Genomic DNA, 16,427 nt, shown 5'->3' with positions numbered 1-16,427 from the left:
CCTTTTTCACAGCATCACCATTTCAGCCCCAACTCTGGGGTTTGTTCAGCACACTCAAGGACTCACCAGCTGAGCCTTAAACCTTCAACCCTCATCACTTTCTGCTCAGTCTCATGTATAAAACCTCTCCATAAGAGCCCAACACATTCCAGGCATAGTTCATCTATTTTCTTTCCAGGTGATGATTTTTTTGTGGACCTAAAGAAACCCGGGGTGGGAGATGAACAAATTAGAGAAAACTTGATCCTCTCTGCTCAAGAAACAAGCAAAGCAACAACAACAAAAAAAAAAAAAAGGGAGGGAGAGGAAATATTAAGAGTTTTAAAATGTTGTTTAAAAAACAAACAAACAAACCAATCTAGACCAAACAAAAAAGAAGCATTAAAGAAAAATGGTGACGTTTTAAAGTGCAGAACAGGAGCCGGCAGGGAACTGTCACCACGGTGGCAGGATGGTCTTTGTGGCGTGGAAGAAGCAGGAGTAGAGACGGGGACAGGAGCAGGGACAGGAGTAAGGATGTGGCTGGGGTGACGGTAGGGACAGGTGTAGGAACAGGGTAGGGGTAGGAGCAGGAGAAGATGGAGGGACAGGACAGGACGAGGGGCAGGAGTGGAGACAGAGGCTGGGGCCAAGGCAGCCTTATGAGCAAGAGTAAGGGCAGGACAGGGCAGGCAGGAGTAGAGGGAGCCTGGGGCAGGGGCGGGGGCAGGCTGCACGGTCCAGCCCCGCCGGGGCGGGGCGGGGGAAGTTTCATTGCGCGGTGCGGGTCGCACCGTCGGACCGGTGCTGAGAGGAGGGGTCCGTTCTTCGCTGTCAGCGGAGGGTGCGGGGAGCCCCGAGAGGGCGGGAGTGTGCGAGTCGGTGCCTCGGGCCCCGGCGCTGGCTGCGCGGTCTGCCGCCGGGATGCGGCGAGAGGCGTGAGGCGGCGCGGCTGAGGCGAGGCGAAGCAGAACGAAGCGCGCAGGGTGACGGGCGATGCTCCTCCGCCGCCGCGGCGGCTCCGCACACGGCCGGACCTAGGAGCGGCGGTGGCGCGCAGGGAGAGGAGCGGCTCCTCGGCCGGCCGGGCGCGACCCCCCGCCCCGCCGCTATGGCCAGCGAGGTGGTGTGCGGGCTGACCTTCCGGCTACTCCTGCCCGTCTGCCTCTCTGCCGGTACGTCCCGCGGAGTGTTTAGGGGTCACCGGTTGGGTGCGTGGCTCGGGAAGCGGCGGCGGGACCGTCCTGGGGTCGGGGGTTTAGGGGATGCTCCGCGATGCCTCCTCGCAGCTATTCCACTCTCTGCGGTGTTTTGTTTCTCTGGTGTTTGGATTTTTCACTTTGTTTTACAAGGAGTTCAAACTTCGCAGCTCACCACTTAGTTCTTTATAGATTTGTTGTGCTTTTCCCTGCCGCCCGCCCCGGTCGTTGTCGCCTGGTTGTGGCCGGGCCGCTCGCAGGAACAAGCCGCCGGTCTCCGGCGTCGTCCCGCATCTCCCTGGGTAGGAGAGATGAAGAAGAGGGGTTGGTGCTCGCCACCAAACATTCTGGTCCTTCTGCCTTTACTTTCGGGGAGTACTTTGTGAGCGTCGTTCCCAATGAGAGATTCTTTTAGTTTTGGGGAGCGTTCTTATTTCCAGAGCGAGAGATTCCAGTTGATTCAATCGCCATCGCCAGGCAATGACTTGTTTTTGGATGGAGACCTGCGTGCCCTGCCACGAGTGAACGTGTTAATATGACTCGCTGCCCTCTGCGCCGTTTGAAGATAAAGCCCCCGCTTAAGCGATGCTCCCCCGTTAGCTCGCAGGGACCACGGGCTCGTCTCCACGCTCGCCGAGAGCGGCTTGGCTGGGTCCGGCGCTGCTGCCGGCCGGGGAGCGGGGAAAGCTGGGGCCGGAGATGGTGCCCACTCTTCTCGGTGTTCAGCCCCACACCGCAGTCGGTGGTGTCTTGTGGGGCTCCCGACCTCGTCCCATCCCGGCCGCCGCCACCCCCGTCCCAATCGTGCAATGTTGAGGGGGTCGCGTCTCGCTCCTAGGCGTGCGGCTCGGGACAGGACACCTCAGCGCCCACCCTTCCCCTCCAAAATAGGCATCATTCCTGCGGCTTTACCCTTAGCAAGCCCCGTGGTGACCTGGCCACCGCCTCTCAATTTCTCTCCATCCTGCCTGAGAGATGCCCCAAGCTCTGGCTCCAGGTACCCCCCCCACTACCTCCAACTTCTCTGGGATGGAGGACACAGACATCGGCCCTTGGAATAATCTCTCCAGGGAAGTGGTGTAGTCCTCAACGTTGGGCATTTAGTGTTCAGCTAGACAGGGTGTTGTGCTGTCTTATCTAGACTCTGCTTTTCCCAGGAAAGGTTGGACCAGTTGATCCTTGATGTCCCTTCCACCTTGGTATTTTTTTGATTCTGCAACCCCATCCTCTGCCGTGCCAGAGACATACAGGACCCAGCTTGCTCCCTGGTGCCTCATGGTGCGCAGTCCCTCTTCATGAACTGAGAATGAGAACGAACTTTCCCCCACACCCCCATCTCTTTGCTCGAGTGTGGTCGGTGGGGGGATGTGCAAAAGGTGAGATGGGGAGTTAGCTTTCCAGCCACAGTTCCCCAGGCCCATGGCAGCAAGTGAGGGGTTCTCACCTACTTGGAGCCATTTGTGTGTCAGTCCCTTGGTGGCTGATGTGGGGAAATGTAACGTGTGGAGTAGCTGGGTGGTGGTGGCTGGGAAGATGGTATCAGGCACCCTCTGTTTGAAACCTTTTGGGCTTTACCTGTATTATCTTTAAACTTTGGAAAGATAGTTGGATTATGGATGGGGGTGAATTTGCTGGAAAGTCATGAGGGGAGAAGGAAAGATCCTCAAAAATAAATAGTGTTCAGGTGGAATTCTTTAAATGTTATTCTTATAACATAATACCTAGCTGTGGCTTTAGAGTAGCAGAGGTATCGTGCTGTCAGGTGCTCAGTCTGGTTCTTGCCAAAGTCATTCTGTATCAGAGTAAGTTCAGATAAAACTGTTTTGCTGCCCTGGTTACTGGTATTTAGTGATGCAGTGTGGTACTTTCGCATTGCAGTAATACTCCCCCCCAGCCGATGAGAACTGATGTTGTCATGAATTGCTTATGGTTGTAAATCCTACAATTGATTAATTGAAATATAAAACCTGAAGGAGGGACTTCCCGTCTGGACTATGAAAAAAAAGAAACCCCTCTGCAGAGGGGTTTGGTTTGGACCTGGTGATCTTGCTCAGATGGGTTTGAGAGAGGAATAAGTAAACAGAAAAAGGGCTTTTCTCTTACTTTAATTTACTGCACCTGTAGGTGCGATGCTTGTCTCATTTAGCAGCTGTTAGAGCCCTCATTAGGGTGAAACCGAGTTTAACCTGCTTCACTTCTCCACTTGTGTCTGCACCTGAGTTACCCTGGAGCAAACGCATTCTTTTGCAGAGCATCAAGGAAGTGTTTCGTGGGCTTCTGGAAAAAGGCTTTTTAGAGTTCATATATCAGAGTGGTGGTTTTTTGTATGACTTACGGTGAGGTTACATCCGCAGCTGAAAAGCTGCCACGAGGACTCGCTGCGCAGAGCGATGCCTTGTGTCTCCTGCCCCTGTCTGGGCAGCAAATCTGTCTGGCAGTGCCAAAAAGGCTGGAAACACAGAGCTGTTCTCTTTGGTTCAGTCAGCGTGTGAGACTTTTTTCAAACGCTTGATTGCTGCAGTTTCTTGTCGTGGTATAATTTGTTTTTCTGTTTCTAAGAGTAGAAAGCAAACAAGGTTGGAGAGCTCTGACGAGGTGTGTGGAGGGTGAAGGCAGCTGTGGCAAACTCATTAAAAAGAACACATCTGTTACGCTGAATACTTTATTCAGCCTTGAATACTTTAAATACCTCCAAAATGGTTAATGCTTTAAATCCTTAACACTTTAAATCCTTAATTTGAAAAGCAAGTAAAATTAAGTACCAGGTACCCTTGCTGCTGTGAAATACTTTGTAAACGTTGATCAGAACTCAGGGGAAAACACAACTCCTCTTCAAGGATCAGATCTGCAGCACTGAAGAGTTTCATCTGGTGCAGGGAGGTCTGTACAAAAGCAAGCTCAAGAATGACGCCTTGAGTGCTTGCTGAAGACAGGAAACTTGAGGAAAATGAAAAACTGGAGACTGAGAAGCTGATTGTAGGCTTAGGACTTCGAAGCTGATCCAACATCATCTTACATTCACTTCAAGCCTAGAGCTTAAGTGATACCTCACAGTAATGTTAACTTGCCCTGCAAATGAAGTGCTGTTCTCTGCTCTCTGAGACACAGAGGGTTGGATCTGCTGTGGTTGATATTTTAGTGAGATATTAGTGTGATATTTTCTTGTGTCATAGTCCTGAAAAAAACAAACAAATAGAGGAGAGGGAATTTTTGGCACTCTTGGTGGGAAGGATGCTTTTTGTGTTTCACCTTTAAAGCTTAAGCCATGGCTTGAATCTGTCTCTTACAGTTATTCATCTCAACCTGCAACATGCCAAAACTGAGTTGCCTCTCTGAAGTATGGCACCAGAATAATCTTTTCCTAATTGCTTTCTTTGGTTTGTAAAGGCTGGAACCACAAAGCTGTGGTTTGCAGTGCTTGATAACCATTTTTAATTATTCTGCCTCCAATTGTTTTGCTTCACACACAGTTCATGGGCTTTCTTTTAATCAGTGTAAGATTAGTTTCAAATGGGGTGCTGGGAAAACCAAAATGCTTAGAGAGAGAACAGCTTTTGCTTGTTTCTGATTGATGCAGCTGGCTTGGGTGGTGTCAGCAAATCAGCTCTGGTGAGTGAACTGCCTGGCCAAGTGCTTCTGAGAAGTTCCACTCGATTTCTGAGCTCTTCAGTTTTGACCTAGATGAAGTAAGAACTGTAGGAGCTTCTAGAAATGTTTAGGGGTTTTTGTTTGCTTTGGTTTTGGATTTTTTTGAGGAATGAACACAGGTATCAGTACTTGGTAAACAAAGGAAAAGCCTTCAGATATTTTGTAGCAAGCAGAGTTCAGCTTCTAGTTGGAATAATATCAGAATATTAATGAAATACTTCCCCTGGTAAATAGTGAGAATTGCTTTTAGTTCTCCTTTCAGTGACTGTGATTCTTCAGCATGATGTTGAATGAACAGGAATGATGATCTCTTTAGGATCTAAATGATCCTGAACAGAGAACATTTTATCAAGCACACACAGTATTTCAAAACCATTTAGATCCAGTTGCTGGAAGCACCTCAGTGGAACTGAGGTTCTGCCTTAGAAGGAAAACGTAGAGCCCAGCATGCTTGGATGCTCCCTGGTTTTTATCTCTAAATTAACAAGTACTGCTGAAAATATTGGAGGGGAAATAGCTCCATTGCTACATTAGCAGGTACTAAAATGCTGTTAAAATTAAATACTTTAAAGATTATTTCAGGATCCGAGACCTCCCTTTATGTTTGATGCTTTGAATTCTTGCTCTTCACATTTTCTGTACACAGAGTAAGTCAGATAACTCTAAGGCCAGTCTGCAGAACAAGAGTATCATGCCTGGATTATTACAGTTTTGGGTGCTTGCTCTTGGTTTGTGGGAGGTTCAGGTGAAAAATGATGTTGCAATATGATGTTGTGCTGCTGTTTTCGGGCAACTGAATGATTTTTATGTTCCAGTCTGCACAGATGATGTCAGGGTGATGACAAAGCAAGCTGTGACGCAGGTCTGTTCATGTTAAAGGGTCATTTGTGTGATGACTTTGCATGTGACAGTATCTATGTGTGTGTGCATACATCATACACAAGCTCTGACACACTTCCAAAGTTGAAATGAACCTCACTTAGTCAAAACACTGCTCCTTATGCTTTAAAATTGCTCAGCTACTGAAAAGAAGGCAAAGAAAGAATAAAGCTGATTTTTATTTATTTATTTGGAGACACAAGGGAATATCTATTATGATCTTCTGAGAAGGAGGATGGAGAACAGCATGAAAAAGCTTCACATGGACTTCCTGTTACATTTTAGAACTGTTGCTGTCCCAGAACGCTCATAAAAATGTTAGTCACAGCAACAAGAAGTCTAGGAACTCCTTAATGGCCAGCATGCTCAAAAATAATAGACATTAACTTGGATGGCAGCTTGCAGAGGAGGTCCTAAAATGGCTGTTTAGCTTTCCTTCCCTGAAATCCACCTGGCTGCTTTCACAGGTGGCACTTTTGTCTTGCTCGTTGGCAGCAGGTGAATGGTGTTGAGGGGAAGAAATAAATACAAGCTTGGAGGAGCAGCATTTTCCAGGCTTGTAAGCACAGGGGCAGATTTTCTTCAGCACAAAAAGCAAATGTGGCTTCAACCTCTGTGGCTTCCATCTTAGGTCAGCTAAGGTCCGGAAAGCAGTGTTTTGAGGAGAGGAAAATGTTTTGGAGAGAGTAGGGAGGCAGCAGTTGCTTTCAAGCCCAGCGCTCCCTTTTTCTGTGACAGCCCTCTCTGGTTGCCTGCTCTGCTTGCACTTAGCAAGCATGCTGGGAAACTGCTTCACCATGCATTCCACAGAAAAATGGGAATTAAATGTCTCTCCTTAAGTTCTTACCACCTCTGCTTACGTAGCCAAACCCTTCAGTTAAGTGATTTGGATTCACTGAATTGTTCAGATGAAACAAACCCAGAATGTGTAAATTAGGAAGCTTTAAGGCTTGCCCAGTAGGTACCTTATTCCACAGACAGTATGAGTGTGGGAATGGAAGTCAGTGAGAGGCAGCTGATGGGAGAGAACTGAAGAAAGTGGACAATTTAACCTGGTAACTGTGGGATCTGGGAAGCATTTCAATCCATTATTTGTAGCTCATGGGTATCACGTGGATGAAATTTCCTCTGTCTTTTAAATGACAGAGACAAGGGTTGGACTTGGTGTTCTTAAGTTGTTTTTCAACCTAAACAGTTCTATGGTTGTATGCAACACTGAGCTATATTATGGGTTTTTTAACCAGGGCAGTCAAAATTTGGCATGAATCACAGAATGTTAGGGGTTGGCAAAGACCTCCAGAGATCGTCCAGTCCAACCCTCCTGCCAAACCAGGATCACCTAGAGCAGGCCACACAGGAATGCATCCAGATGAATTCTGAAAGTCTCCAAAGAAGGACACTCCACAACCTCTCTAAGCAGTCTGCTCCAGTGCTGTAAGGAGCACTGTAAGGAAGTGTCTCCTGGTGCTGAGGTGGAACCTTCTGTGTCCCAGCTTATCCCTGCTGTCCCTCGTCCTATCACTGGGCACTACTGAAAAGGGCCTGGCACCTTCATCTTGACAGCCACCTCCCAGATATTTATAGACATTGATAAGGTTCCATCTGAGCCTTCTCTTCTCCAGACTAAGCTCCAGTTCTCTCAGCCTTTCCTCATAAGAGAGATGCTCAAGTCCCACAGTGACATAGCAGAAGTGTCTGCATGTTGGGAACAGATAACTCATCTTTATTTTTTTCCTGAGCATATTTCTGAGGGAGTTCAGGGAAGAGAATGATTCTGTTAGTGCATGTGAACACGTGTACCCACAGTGCTCTTTCATTTCAGGGTACTTTCACTAAGTGTCCTAAAACCTGGTCAACAAAAATTGGTAGCAAGCTGTAGAGAACAAAGTCAAACAGTTTTAACACTAAATTTTGTGATGCAGCTTTTGCTGGCTGCAGTAGACCAACTTCAGATCGCCTGCTGCTGCCAAAAGGCTTCTTGGAAGGGAATGGCATTAAGTGGATTGTATCTGAGAGGGACAGCAAAGGATGTGCTCCTTCCTAACAGTAAAATGTGTTGTGTTTTTTTCACATGCATGGGAAGCTGATGGGTGCTTACAATCCAGCCTTTCTTCTCTACATATCTTTTCTCTTTGCCTTTTAATATTGAAATGATAGCCCATGAGGTGCTGCAGTTTCACATTTTGAGAATGATGTTTCACTCGAAGATCATCACTAACTGCATTCTGCTGCTGGGCTGCAGCACTCTTAAGAAACAGACTGCTTGCCTTCTCTTCTCATGAAGAGTGATGTTAGCAAGTAGATGGTCCAGACCTTCATAATATCTTTTACACTAAGAGTGTTGAAACCCTGGCCCAGGTTGCCCAAAGAGGTGGTCGATTCACCATCCCTGGAAACATTCCAGGTCAGGTTGGATGGGGCTCTGTGCAATGTGATCTGACATCAGTTGAGGATGTCCCTGGTCTATGCAGGGAGGTTGAACTAAATGACCTTTAAAAGGTCCCTTCCAACTTAAGCCATGCAGTGTTTTTGTTATCTCCAGGCAGATATAGAGCTACTGTGGGGCTGATTTGCTAAGATAGTAAAGAGTTGCATAGTTGGGGGGGTTCATTTCTTTGTGGTTTGGTTTTTCTTTCCCCTTCTTTCTGTTCTGCAGCAGATTGATCAATATTTGCAATCAACTCAATCAAGTTTGTTTTCTAGGGTAAAGGTTTTCTTTAACATTGCTTTTGTGGTGATCATGCTGTCGGCTTGATGGATCTCTGAAGCTAAGTGGGTCAGAAGCTGGCAACATGCAGATAAAAGTTCTTTACTATGAGGATGGTGGAATACTGGAACAGGGAGGTGGAATACTGCCCAGGGAGGTGGTGGAGGCATTGAGAAGATCCCAGCTCAGGCTGCTTCTCTCCAGTCTGAACCACCCCAGGTGTCTTAGCCTCTCCTCATGAGAGAGATGATCTGTTCCTCTAATGCTGAGGGAGTTGAGGTTGTTCAGCCCGGAATATAGAAGGCTCCCAGGAGACATTATTGTGTCCTTCCAGTACCTGAAAGGTGCCTACAAGAAAACTGGGGAGGGACCATTGGTAAGAACCATTTTTAGCTCTAGGACAAGGGGCAGAGGTTTTAAACTAGAGAAGGGTAGACTTAGATTAGACATTGGGAAGAAGTTCTTTACCATGAAGATGGTGGAACACTGAAACGGATTGCTCAGCAAGGTGGCAGAGGCCCCATTCCTCACCTTGAATTTCTCCAAGACATTCAAGGTAAGGCTTGATGAGGCTCTGAGCAACCTGATCTAGTTGGGGATATCTCTGCTTGCTGCAGCAGGGATGGACTAGATGACCTCTAGAGGTCCTTTGCAGCCCAGTGCATTCTGTGATTTTCTGATAGAAGTATTCAGAGCAAGTGCAGGTGTTGCTGACAGGGATGTGAGTGACAGAGTCTTCTGATTCTCATGTGCAGAGAAATTGGATTGCTTTGTCAGCCAAACCAGCTTAAAATTTTGGATACTCAAAACCCTCAAACCTGAACAAGTTGACTTTTGTATGCTACTTCTTTTTGTTGCATTTGTTAGAAGTGTATTGCTCAGTGCATTACCTCCAGGATGTGGTTGAATTAATGCACCACTTCTCTTCTCCTGAGAGCCTTACCTGTCCATTTCCTGCCTGGAGTAGGCAGATGTAAAACCTGAATGTCACATTAAGGTTGTTCTGGATCTTCTATCTTTAATTCTGAGCTGTAGTGTTGGCTTTGATAATAGCCTGTAGCAATGAATTCCACGGGTGAACTTCTCTGTGAATAAAAAGGAACACGATTTTGTTTTCAGTTTGTTGCCTTAGTAAATAATCCTTTGGATGAGAAAAAAGTATGTATAAACACTTAAATCAATAACAGGCCAGTCTTCTGTTTGCTCTATCACTTCAGAGTAACATTTGCAAGGTGTAAAATCAACTATTCAGATTAGCTATAGAAATTAATAACTCTCAGCTCTGAAGAGAAAGGGATGAGGATGATTTAAGTCTGCCTTTCCCTGTAACTGGAGAGTTTTAGGACACTGTACTTCTATGACCTGAATAATTTCCAGCAGGAGTAGGGAGGTGATTCTCCCCTTGTACTTTGCTCTGGTGAGGCCACACCTCGAGTGTTGTGTTCAGTTTTGGGTATCTCATTACAAGAGGCATGTGGAGGTGCTGTAGTGAGTGCAGAGGAGGACAGTGATGCTGGGAAATTGCCTGGAGAGCGACTGAAGGAGCTGGGGATAGTTAGTTTGAAGAAGAGGAGACCTTATTGCTGTCTATAGCTACCTGAAAGGGCACTGTGGAGAGATTGGTGCTTGGTCTCTTCTCACAGGTAGTAACAGAACAAGAGGGAATGGGCTCAAGCTGCAACTGGGTAGGTTTAGACTGCACACTAGGAAAACTTTCTTTTCCCATCAAGAGTGGTCAGGCATTGGAATGGGCTGCCCAGGGAGGGGATGGAGTCACCAATCCTGGATGTGTTTAAAAGTTGTTTGGATGTGATGCTTGGAGGTAATAGTTTAGGGTGAACCTTGTAGAGCAGGGATATCAGTTGGACTTGATGATCCTGAGGGGCTTTTCCAGCCTGAATGTTTCTGTGTTTCTGAGATTAGAGCACTGAGCATAACACATCTCCTCTGAGCTTTCATGCAGTCTCCAGTTTGGAAGCTCTTTTGGAAATGAAGTAAAAGTTGAAGAAGTGAGTCCGTGTGTTTCTGAGTGATACACTAATCACTCCCCTTTTGGCAGAGCATTACAAAGCACAAGGCTGCAGACATTACATACTCTGTCTACTGCTTCCAAGCCACTAATTTGTTAATGTAGCTTGACAGAACATAACTAAAAATGAAGTATTGAAGTGGTGTTAGAGTGAGGGTCAGTTCTGGCCCTTGTCCATAAGTTGTATAGGAGACTAAGAACTATTTCCTTAGCAGATAAGAGGGAGCATTCTGGAGTTTCACTGTGCCAAAGGGTATGCAAAGCCTATGCAGGCAAAGAATCACAGGATCACACAGAATCAAGGAATGGTAGAGGTTGGAAGTGATCTCTGGAAGTGATCTAGTCAACCTCCCTTGCTAAAGCAGTCACCCACAGCAGGTTGCCTGGGATCACAATGTCCAGGTGGTGTTGGAATCTCTCTGGCAAGCCTGGTGCAGTGACCTCTCACTCTCAAAGTCAAGAAGTTCTTCCTTATGTTCAGCTGGAACATGTCTTGTTCCAGGTTTTGCCAGTTGCCTTTGTTACTGTGCCCACTGAAAAGAGCTTGGCCCCATCCTCTTGACTCCCACTCTTTGGATACTGATAAGCACTGAGAGGATCCCTTCCCAGTCTTTTCCAGACTAAGCAGCCCTGGGTCTGTCAGCATTTCCTCCTCACATTGACGGTCCAGCCCCTCAATGTCTTTGTAGCCTCCACTGGACTCTCTTCAGTACTTCCTTGTCTCTCATGAACTGGAGAGCCTAGAACTGGGCACAGTATTCCACATGTCTACAGCTACCTGAAGGGAGGCTGTAGCCAGGTGGGGTTGGTCTCTTCTGCCAGGCAACCAGGAATACAACAAGGGGACACAGTCTCAAGTTGTGCCAGGGGAGCTATGGAGCTATAGGCTGGATGTTAGGAGGAAGTTGTTGTCAGAGAGAGTGATTGGCATTGGAATGGGCTGCCCTAGGAGGTGGTGGAGTCACCATCCCTGGAGGTGTTGAAGCAAAGCCTGGCTAAAGGCACTTAGTGCCATGGTCTGGTTGATTGACTAGGGCTGGGTGCTAGGTTGGACTGGATGATTTTGGAGGTCTCTTCCCACCTGGTTGATTCTCTGATTCTATGTGGCCTCACTAGGGTGGAGTCGAGGGGAGAAGAAACTCTCTCAACCTACTGGCCCCACTTTTTTCTAATGCACCTCAGGAAGCCATTGTCCCTTTTGGCCCTAAGAGCACATGGCTGGCTCACAAATAGCTGCTTGTGTGCCAGCACTCCCAGGTCCTGTGCAGAACTGCTTTCCAGCAGCTCAAGCCCTAGCCTGTAGTGGTGCAGAGGATTATTATTCCCTGAATGCAGGACCCTGCCCTTACCTTTTTGCAATTTCATTGGGTTCTTCACCCAATTTTCCAGCCCATCCAGGGTATGGTTATTTTGTTTGTCTAGGAAATCACCCCCTGACCTCTAGCAAGCAAGCACAGTGACATTTACTCTGAATTTTGTTTTAATACATGTTCCTGTATTGGAAAATGTCTGAAACATCCAAAATGTTTCCATAGTGGCTGCACTTGTTTGTCTTGTGTTTATCTTTCCTTGTTATATTTGTGGCTTTTGACAACATCTTTCAGAATAGCAGTTTCCTGGGCTCTAAGAATATTTTAATTCAGAAGCCAAAGGCAAGTGAGGGAAATTTGTTTTTCCCTAAACACCTATTTATGCAGAAACCCTTTACTACCATAAATAAACACTGGCTCATGTTGTCATTTTATTGGCCTAGTTCTTAGAAAATGCCATTAAATGGTGTTCCTAGCTGTAATGGGATGGCTGAGATGTGTTTCGATTCATGGGTCCTTTGGTTTATCATAGAATTATAGATTCAACCAGGGTGGAAGAGACATTCAAGAGCATCCAGGCCAACCTAGCACCCAGACCTGTCCAATCAACTAGACCATGGCACTAAGTGCCTCAGCCAGGCTTTGCTTCAACACCTCCAGGAATGGTGACTCCACCACCTCCCTGGGCAGCCCATTCCAATGCCAATCACTCTCTCTGCCAACAACTTCCTCCTAACATCCAGCCTAGACCTCCCCCAGCACAGCTTGAGACTGTATCCCTTTGTTCTATTGCTGGTTGCCTGGGAGGAGAGGCCAACCCCACCTGGCTACAGCCTCCCTTCAGGTAGTTGTAGACAGCAATGAGCTCACCCCTGAGCCTCCTCTTCTCCAGGCTGCACACCCCCAGCTCCCTCAGCCCCTCCTCACAGGGCTGTGCTCCAGGCCCCTCACCAGCTTTGTTGCCCTTCTCTGGACATGTTCCAGCACCTCAACATCTCTCTTGAATTGAGGAGCCCAGAACTGGACACAGCACTCAAGGTGTGGCCTGACCAGTGCTGAGTACAGGGGCAGAATAACCTCCCTTGTCCTACTGGCCATACTGTTCCTGATCCAGGCCAGGATGCCATTGGCTCTCTTGGCTGCCTGGGCACACTGCTGGCTCATATTCAGCTACTACCTACCAGCACCCCTAGGTCCCTTTCTTCCAGGCTGCTCTCCAGCTACTCTGTTTCCAGCCTGTAGTGCTGCTTGGGGTTGTTGTGGCTAAAGTGTAGAACTCTGCACTTGGCCTTGTTAAATCTCATCCCATTGGCCTCTGCCCACCCATCCAGCCAGGCCACTCTTCAGGGATCTCCTACTCTCCAACAGATCAACACCTGCTTCTATCTTGGTCAGTGCTTAGGATTTTTAAGAGCTGTCCTATTATATTCCTTGGGTTGATGTTTGGACTTGATGATGCTATGGTTTTTTTGCATAAGTCATTGAACACATGATTTTTTTTTGGTGGCAATAACTGTATCTGTGTAGAAAACTGTGGAGAGATGTTTATGGGTGTTTTAAATCCTAGATCATGAAACTGCTTTCTTTAGTCAGAGACACTGTTAGGATGCCTGTGCCACCAGCCAGAAAAGCTGCAGGGCCTTTTTGATTCTTCCTCTGCCTTCTTTCTTCTCTAGACACACAACATAGGTCAAATTACTCTTTTATTTGGAGAATGAAGATCTGTGAAGTATAGAATCAACCAGGTTGGAAGAGACCTCCAAGATCATGCAGTCCAACCTATCACCCAGTCCTGTCTCTTATTCTTTTAGCTAAAGGCTGATCATCTGCATTTGCAGCACAGTGCTATGTAAATAATGAATACCACCTCCATGACTTCTTTTCTCTAAATTGAAAGGAAATCAATAACAACAACAAAAAAAAATCCAAACCAAACAAAACCCACCCCACCAAAAAAAAACCCAAACCAACAAAACACCAACTAACAAAACAAGCAAACAGAACTCCCAAACCAACCAACCAAAGAACTCCTCAAAACTTTGGCTAAAATGCCATTACTCTGTTCTTAAAGCTTCTGGTAAAGAATGATCAAGTGTAGCAGTTTGTGTCATCCTCACAGTGATGTTCCTTATGTTCACATGGTATTTCCTATGCTCCAGCTTGCATCTCTTGTCCTGTCACTGGATGTCACTGAGCAGAGCCTGGCTCCGACCTCCTGACACTCATCCTTCACAGCTTTATAAACATGAATGAGGTCAGCTCTCGGTCTCCTCCAAGCTAAGGAGACCCAGCTCCCTCAGTCTCTCCTTGTGAGGAAGATGTTCTACTTTTTTCATGATCTCTGTGGCTCTGTGCTGGGCTCCTTCAAGCAGTTCCCTGAGGTCCTTCTTGAACTGAGTGCCCCAGAACTGGACACAATAATCTAGATGCAACCTCATCAGGGCCGAGTGGAAGGGGAGACCTACTAACTGCATCCATTCTGATACACCCCAGGATGCTATTTGCCTTCTTGGGCACATTACTGGCCTGTGGTCATCCTTCTGTTCACCAGATTGTACATCTTAGCTCAAAGCTTCTCTCTTTCCTTACTCTCAGATGAACTGACCTTCATATTCCCTCAGGCACAGCACAGAAAATAGTGGATGGAGGAGAAAAACCTCATCAGCCGCACAAATTGTATTGCTCTGTACTAGGCAAGACTGCAGTGTGCTCCCAGCTCCTCCTGAAATCAATCCAATAATTGACTTCATCCCCTTGTTTAACGGCTGCATGCTCTTAATGGTGAGCCTGTAGTGTTTAGGAGTAGCATTCAGTGATGTTTAGTTTCCATTGCTCTTCTGCAAGCGATGCCTTTGGCGTGAGAGGAGTCCCAGGTCTAAGCAAACTGAACCCAATGCAGATTTCCTCCCCAAGTTCTAATCCTTATATTTGTCTGACCTTGAAGCAGAGTGCCTGAGGTAAAGCACATTACAAGGCATACTGTGTATATATGCCCTTCTTATTGATAGCATGTGTCTTAAAATACCCTTCTGTAGGGTTTAACCTGTCAGCCATTTGTTCTTAATGAACTGACTCAACATTTTCAGTCCTCCTGCCCATTAGTGTACATAAACATCAAACCCTGTTTCCACACAGCTTCTCACTGTCACTGGCAAATGGAACATCACAGCTGCTTGAAGACATCCCACAAATATTATGGGCCAGGCTGGATGAGGCTCTGGCCAGCCTGATGTAGGGTAGGGTATCCCTGCCCACGGGTTGGAACTAGATGATCCTTGTGGTCCCTTCTAACCCTGACTGATTCTATGATTCTACGTTGTTTGGGTTCTTATTTTTGTTGTTAATTTGATGAAAGCAATAGAATCTTTTAAATTTTTTTGTGTGTGTGTGCTTAAAAAAAGATCCTTGCAGTTTATTTGTACTGCTGTGATTTTTAAGCAAAAAACTGCTCTGGGCTGTAACAGAGCTTGCTCTCACAAGCTTCCAATTCTCTTCACACTGACAGGAGGGAAAATAACACCCATTAAAAACCCAAAAACCTGGCTTGAAGTAAAGAATTTTACTGGAAATGATGCAACACACAGTTACCTATTAGTTGCTTTTAAATTAATTATTGGCATCCAGAAGAAAGCTGGGGAGGGACCATTTAAAGCTCTGGGACAAGGGGCAGTGATTTTAAACTAGAGAAGGGTAGACTTAGATGAGCCATTAGAAGAATTATTCACTGTGAGGGTGGTGGAACACTGGAACAGATTGCCCAGCAAGGTGGCAGAGGCTACATCCCTCACCTTGAATTTCTCCAAGACATTCAAAGTGAGGCTTGATGAGGCTCTGAGCAACCTGATTTAGTTAGGGATGTCTCTGCTTACTGCAGGAGAGTTGGGTTAGATGATCTTTCAACCTAGCACCTTCTAGGATTCTGCCATCTTCATAGCTCTCCACAGGACTCTATGCAGTAGTGCCTTTTGTCTTCTAAACTGAGGATCTCTTCCTGTAGAGAGGTCCACAAATCTGTTTTCCTGCTGCTTGGTGATGAGTTATACTGGCAAGAGGGAGGAAATGGCAGAAGACCCCAAATAGTCCTTAATGTGCCCAGGAGAATGAAGCAGCTGGAATTGCAGGAGGAGGATGTCAGGTTATTTCCTGCCTCTATTTCTGCTTCTGTATTTGGGGCAATTCCTCTTTTCTTCCCCTTGTGGGGGAAGCTGTTTTCCTGGTGTCCTTGAAATGGAAAAGTATCATTGTCCCAACACTACACAACATTGCACACTGAAAGGCAACAGCAAAGTCTTGGTGTACTTAATGCATCTTAATTGTTACTGAAATAAGAATCATGGAACAGGTTGGTTAAAATAAACGTCAGAATTTAAGCATGATTGCTTTGGGCTTTTCCCTGTTGGGTTTTGAAAGTCTCTGAGAATGGAGGTCTACAGCCACTTCCAGTGCTTTGCTAGGCTCACACTGATGGGCTTTTTAGGTCATGTCCCACTTAAATCCTCCCAGCTTCACTTTGTGGCCATTGTTTCTCGACCTTTGTGGAGAGCCTGGGTTTGTGTTTTCCATAACCTCCCCTTGTGTGCTGGGGGCTGTTGTGAGGTGCCCCTAAAGCTGTCTTGTTTTGAGGTTGAATGAGCCTTGGTCCCACAGCTTCACCTCATGGGGCTTTGAATTCAACC

At 46.6% G+C, this 16,427-nt stretch overlaps 1 protein-coding gene across 1 annotated transcript in view; it reads left to right on the top strand.

The window, feature by feature from the left end:
* Positions 1-793: 793 nt before the first annotated feature.
* Positions 794-16,427, top strand: part of PIEZO2 (piezo type mechanosensitive ion channel component 2) — a 375,190-nt gene continuing 359,556 nt past the window's right edge. The window contains exon 1 of the mRNA XM_064150231.1: positions 794-1,154. Within this exon, the coding sequence (XP_064006301.1) occupies positions 1,091-1,154 (64 nt within the window). The 5' untranslated portion in view covers positions 794-1,090. The remainder of the gene's footprint in view (positions 1,155-16,427) is intronic.

This window comes from Pogoniulus pusillus, chromosome 10 (genome assembly GCF_015220805.1).
Source record: "Pogoniulus pusillus isolate bPogPus1 chromosome 10, bPogPus1.pri, whole genome shotgun sequence".
NCBI classification, from domain to species: domain Eukaryota; kingdom Metazoa; phylum Chordata; class Aves; order Piciformes; family Lybiidae; genus Pogoniulus; species Pogoniulus pusillus.
The sequence above is the reverse complement of the archived record's forward strand: the minus strand, read 5'-3'. Positions and strand labels throughout refer to the sequence as shown.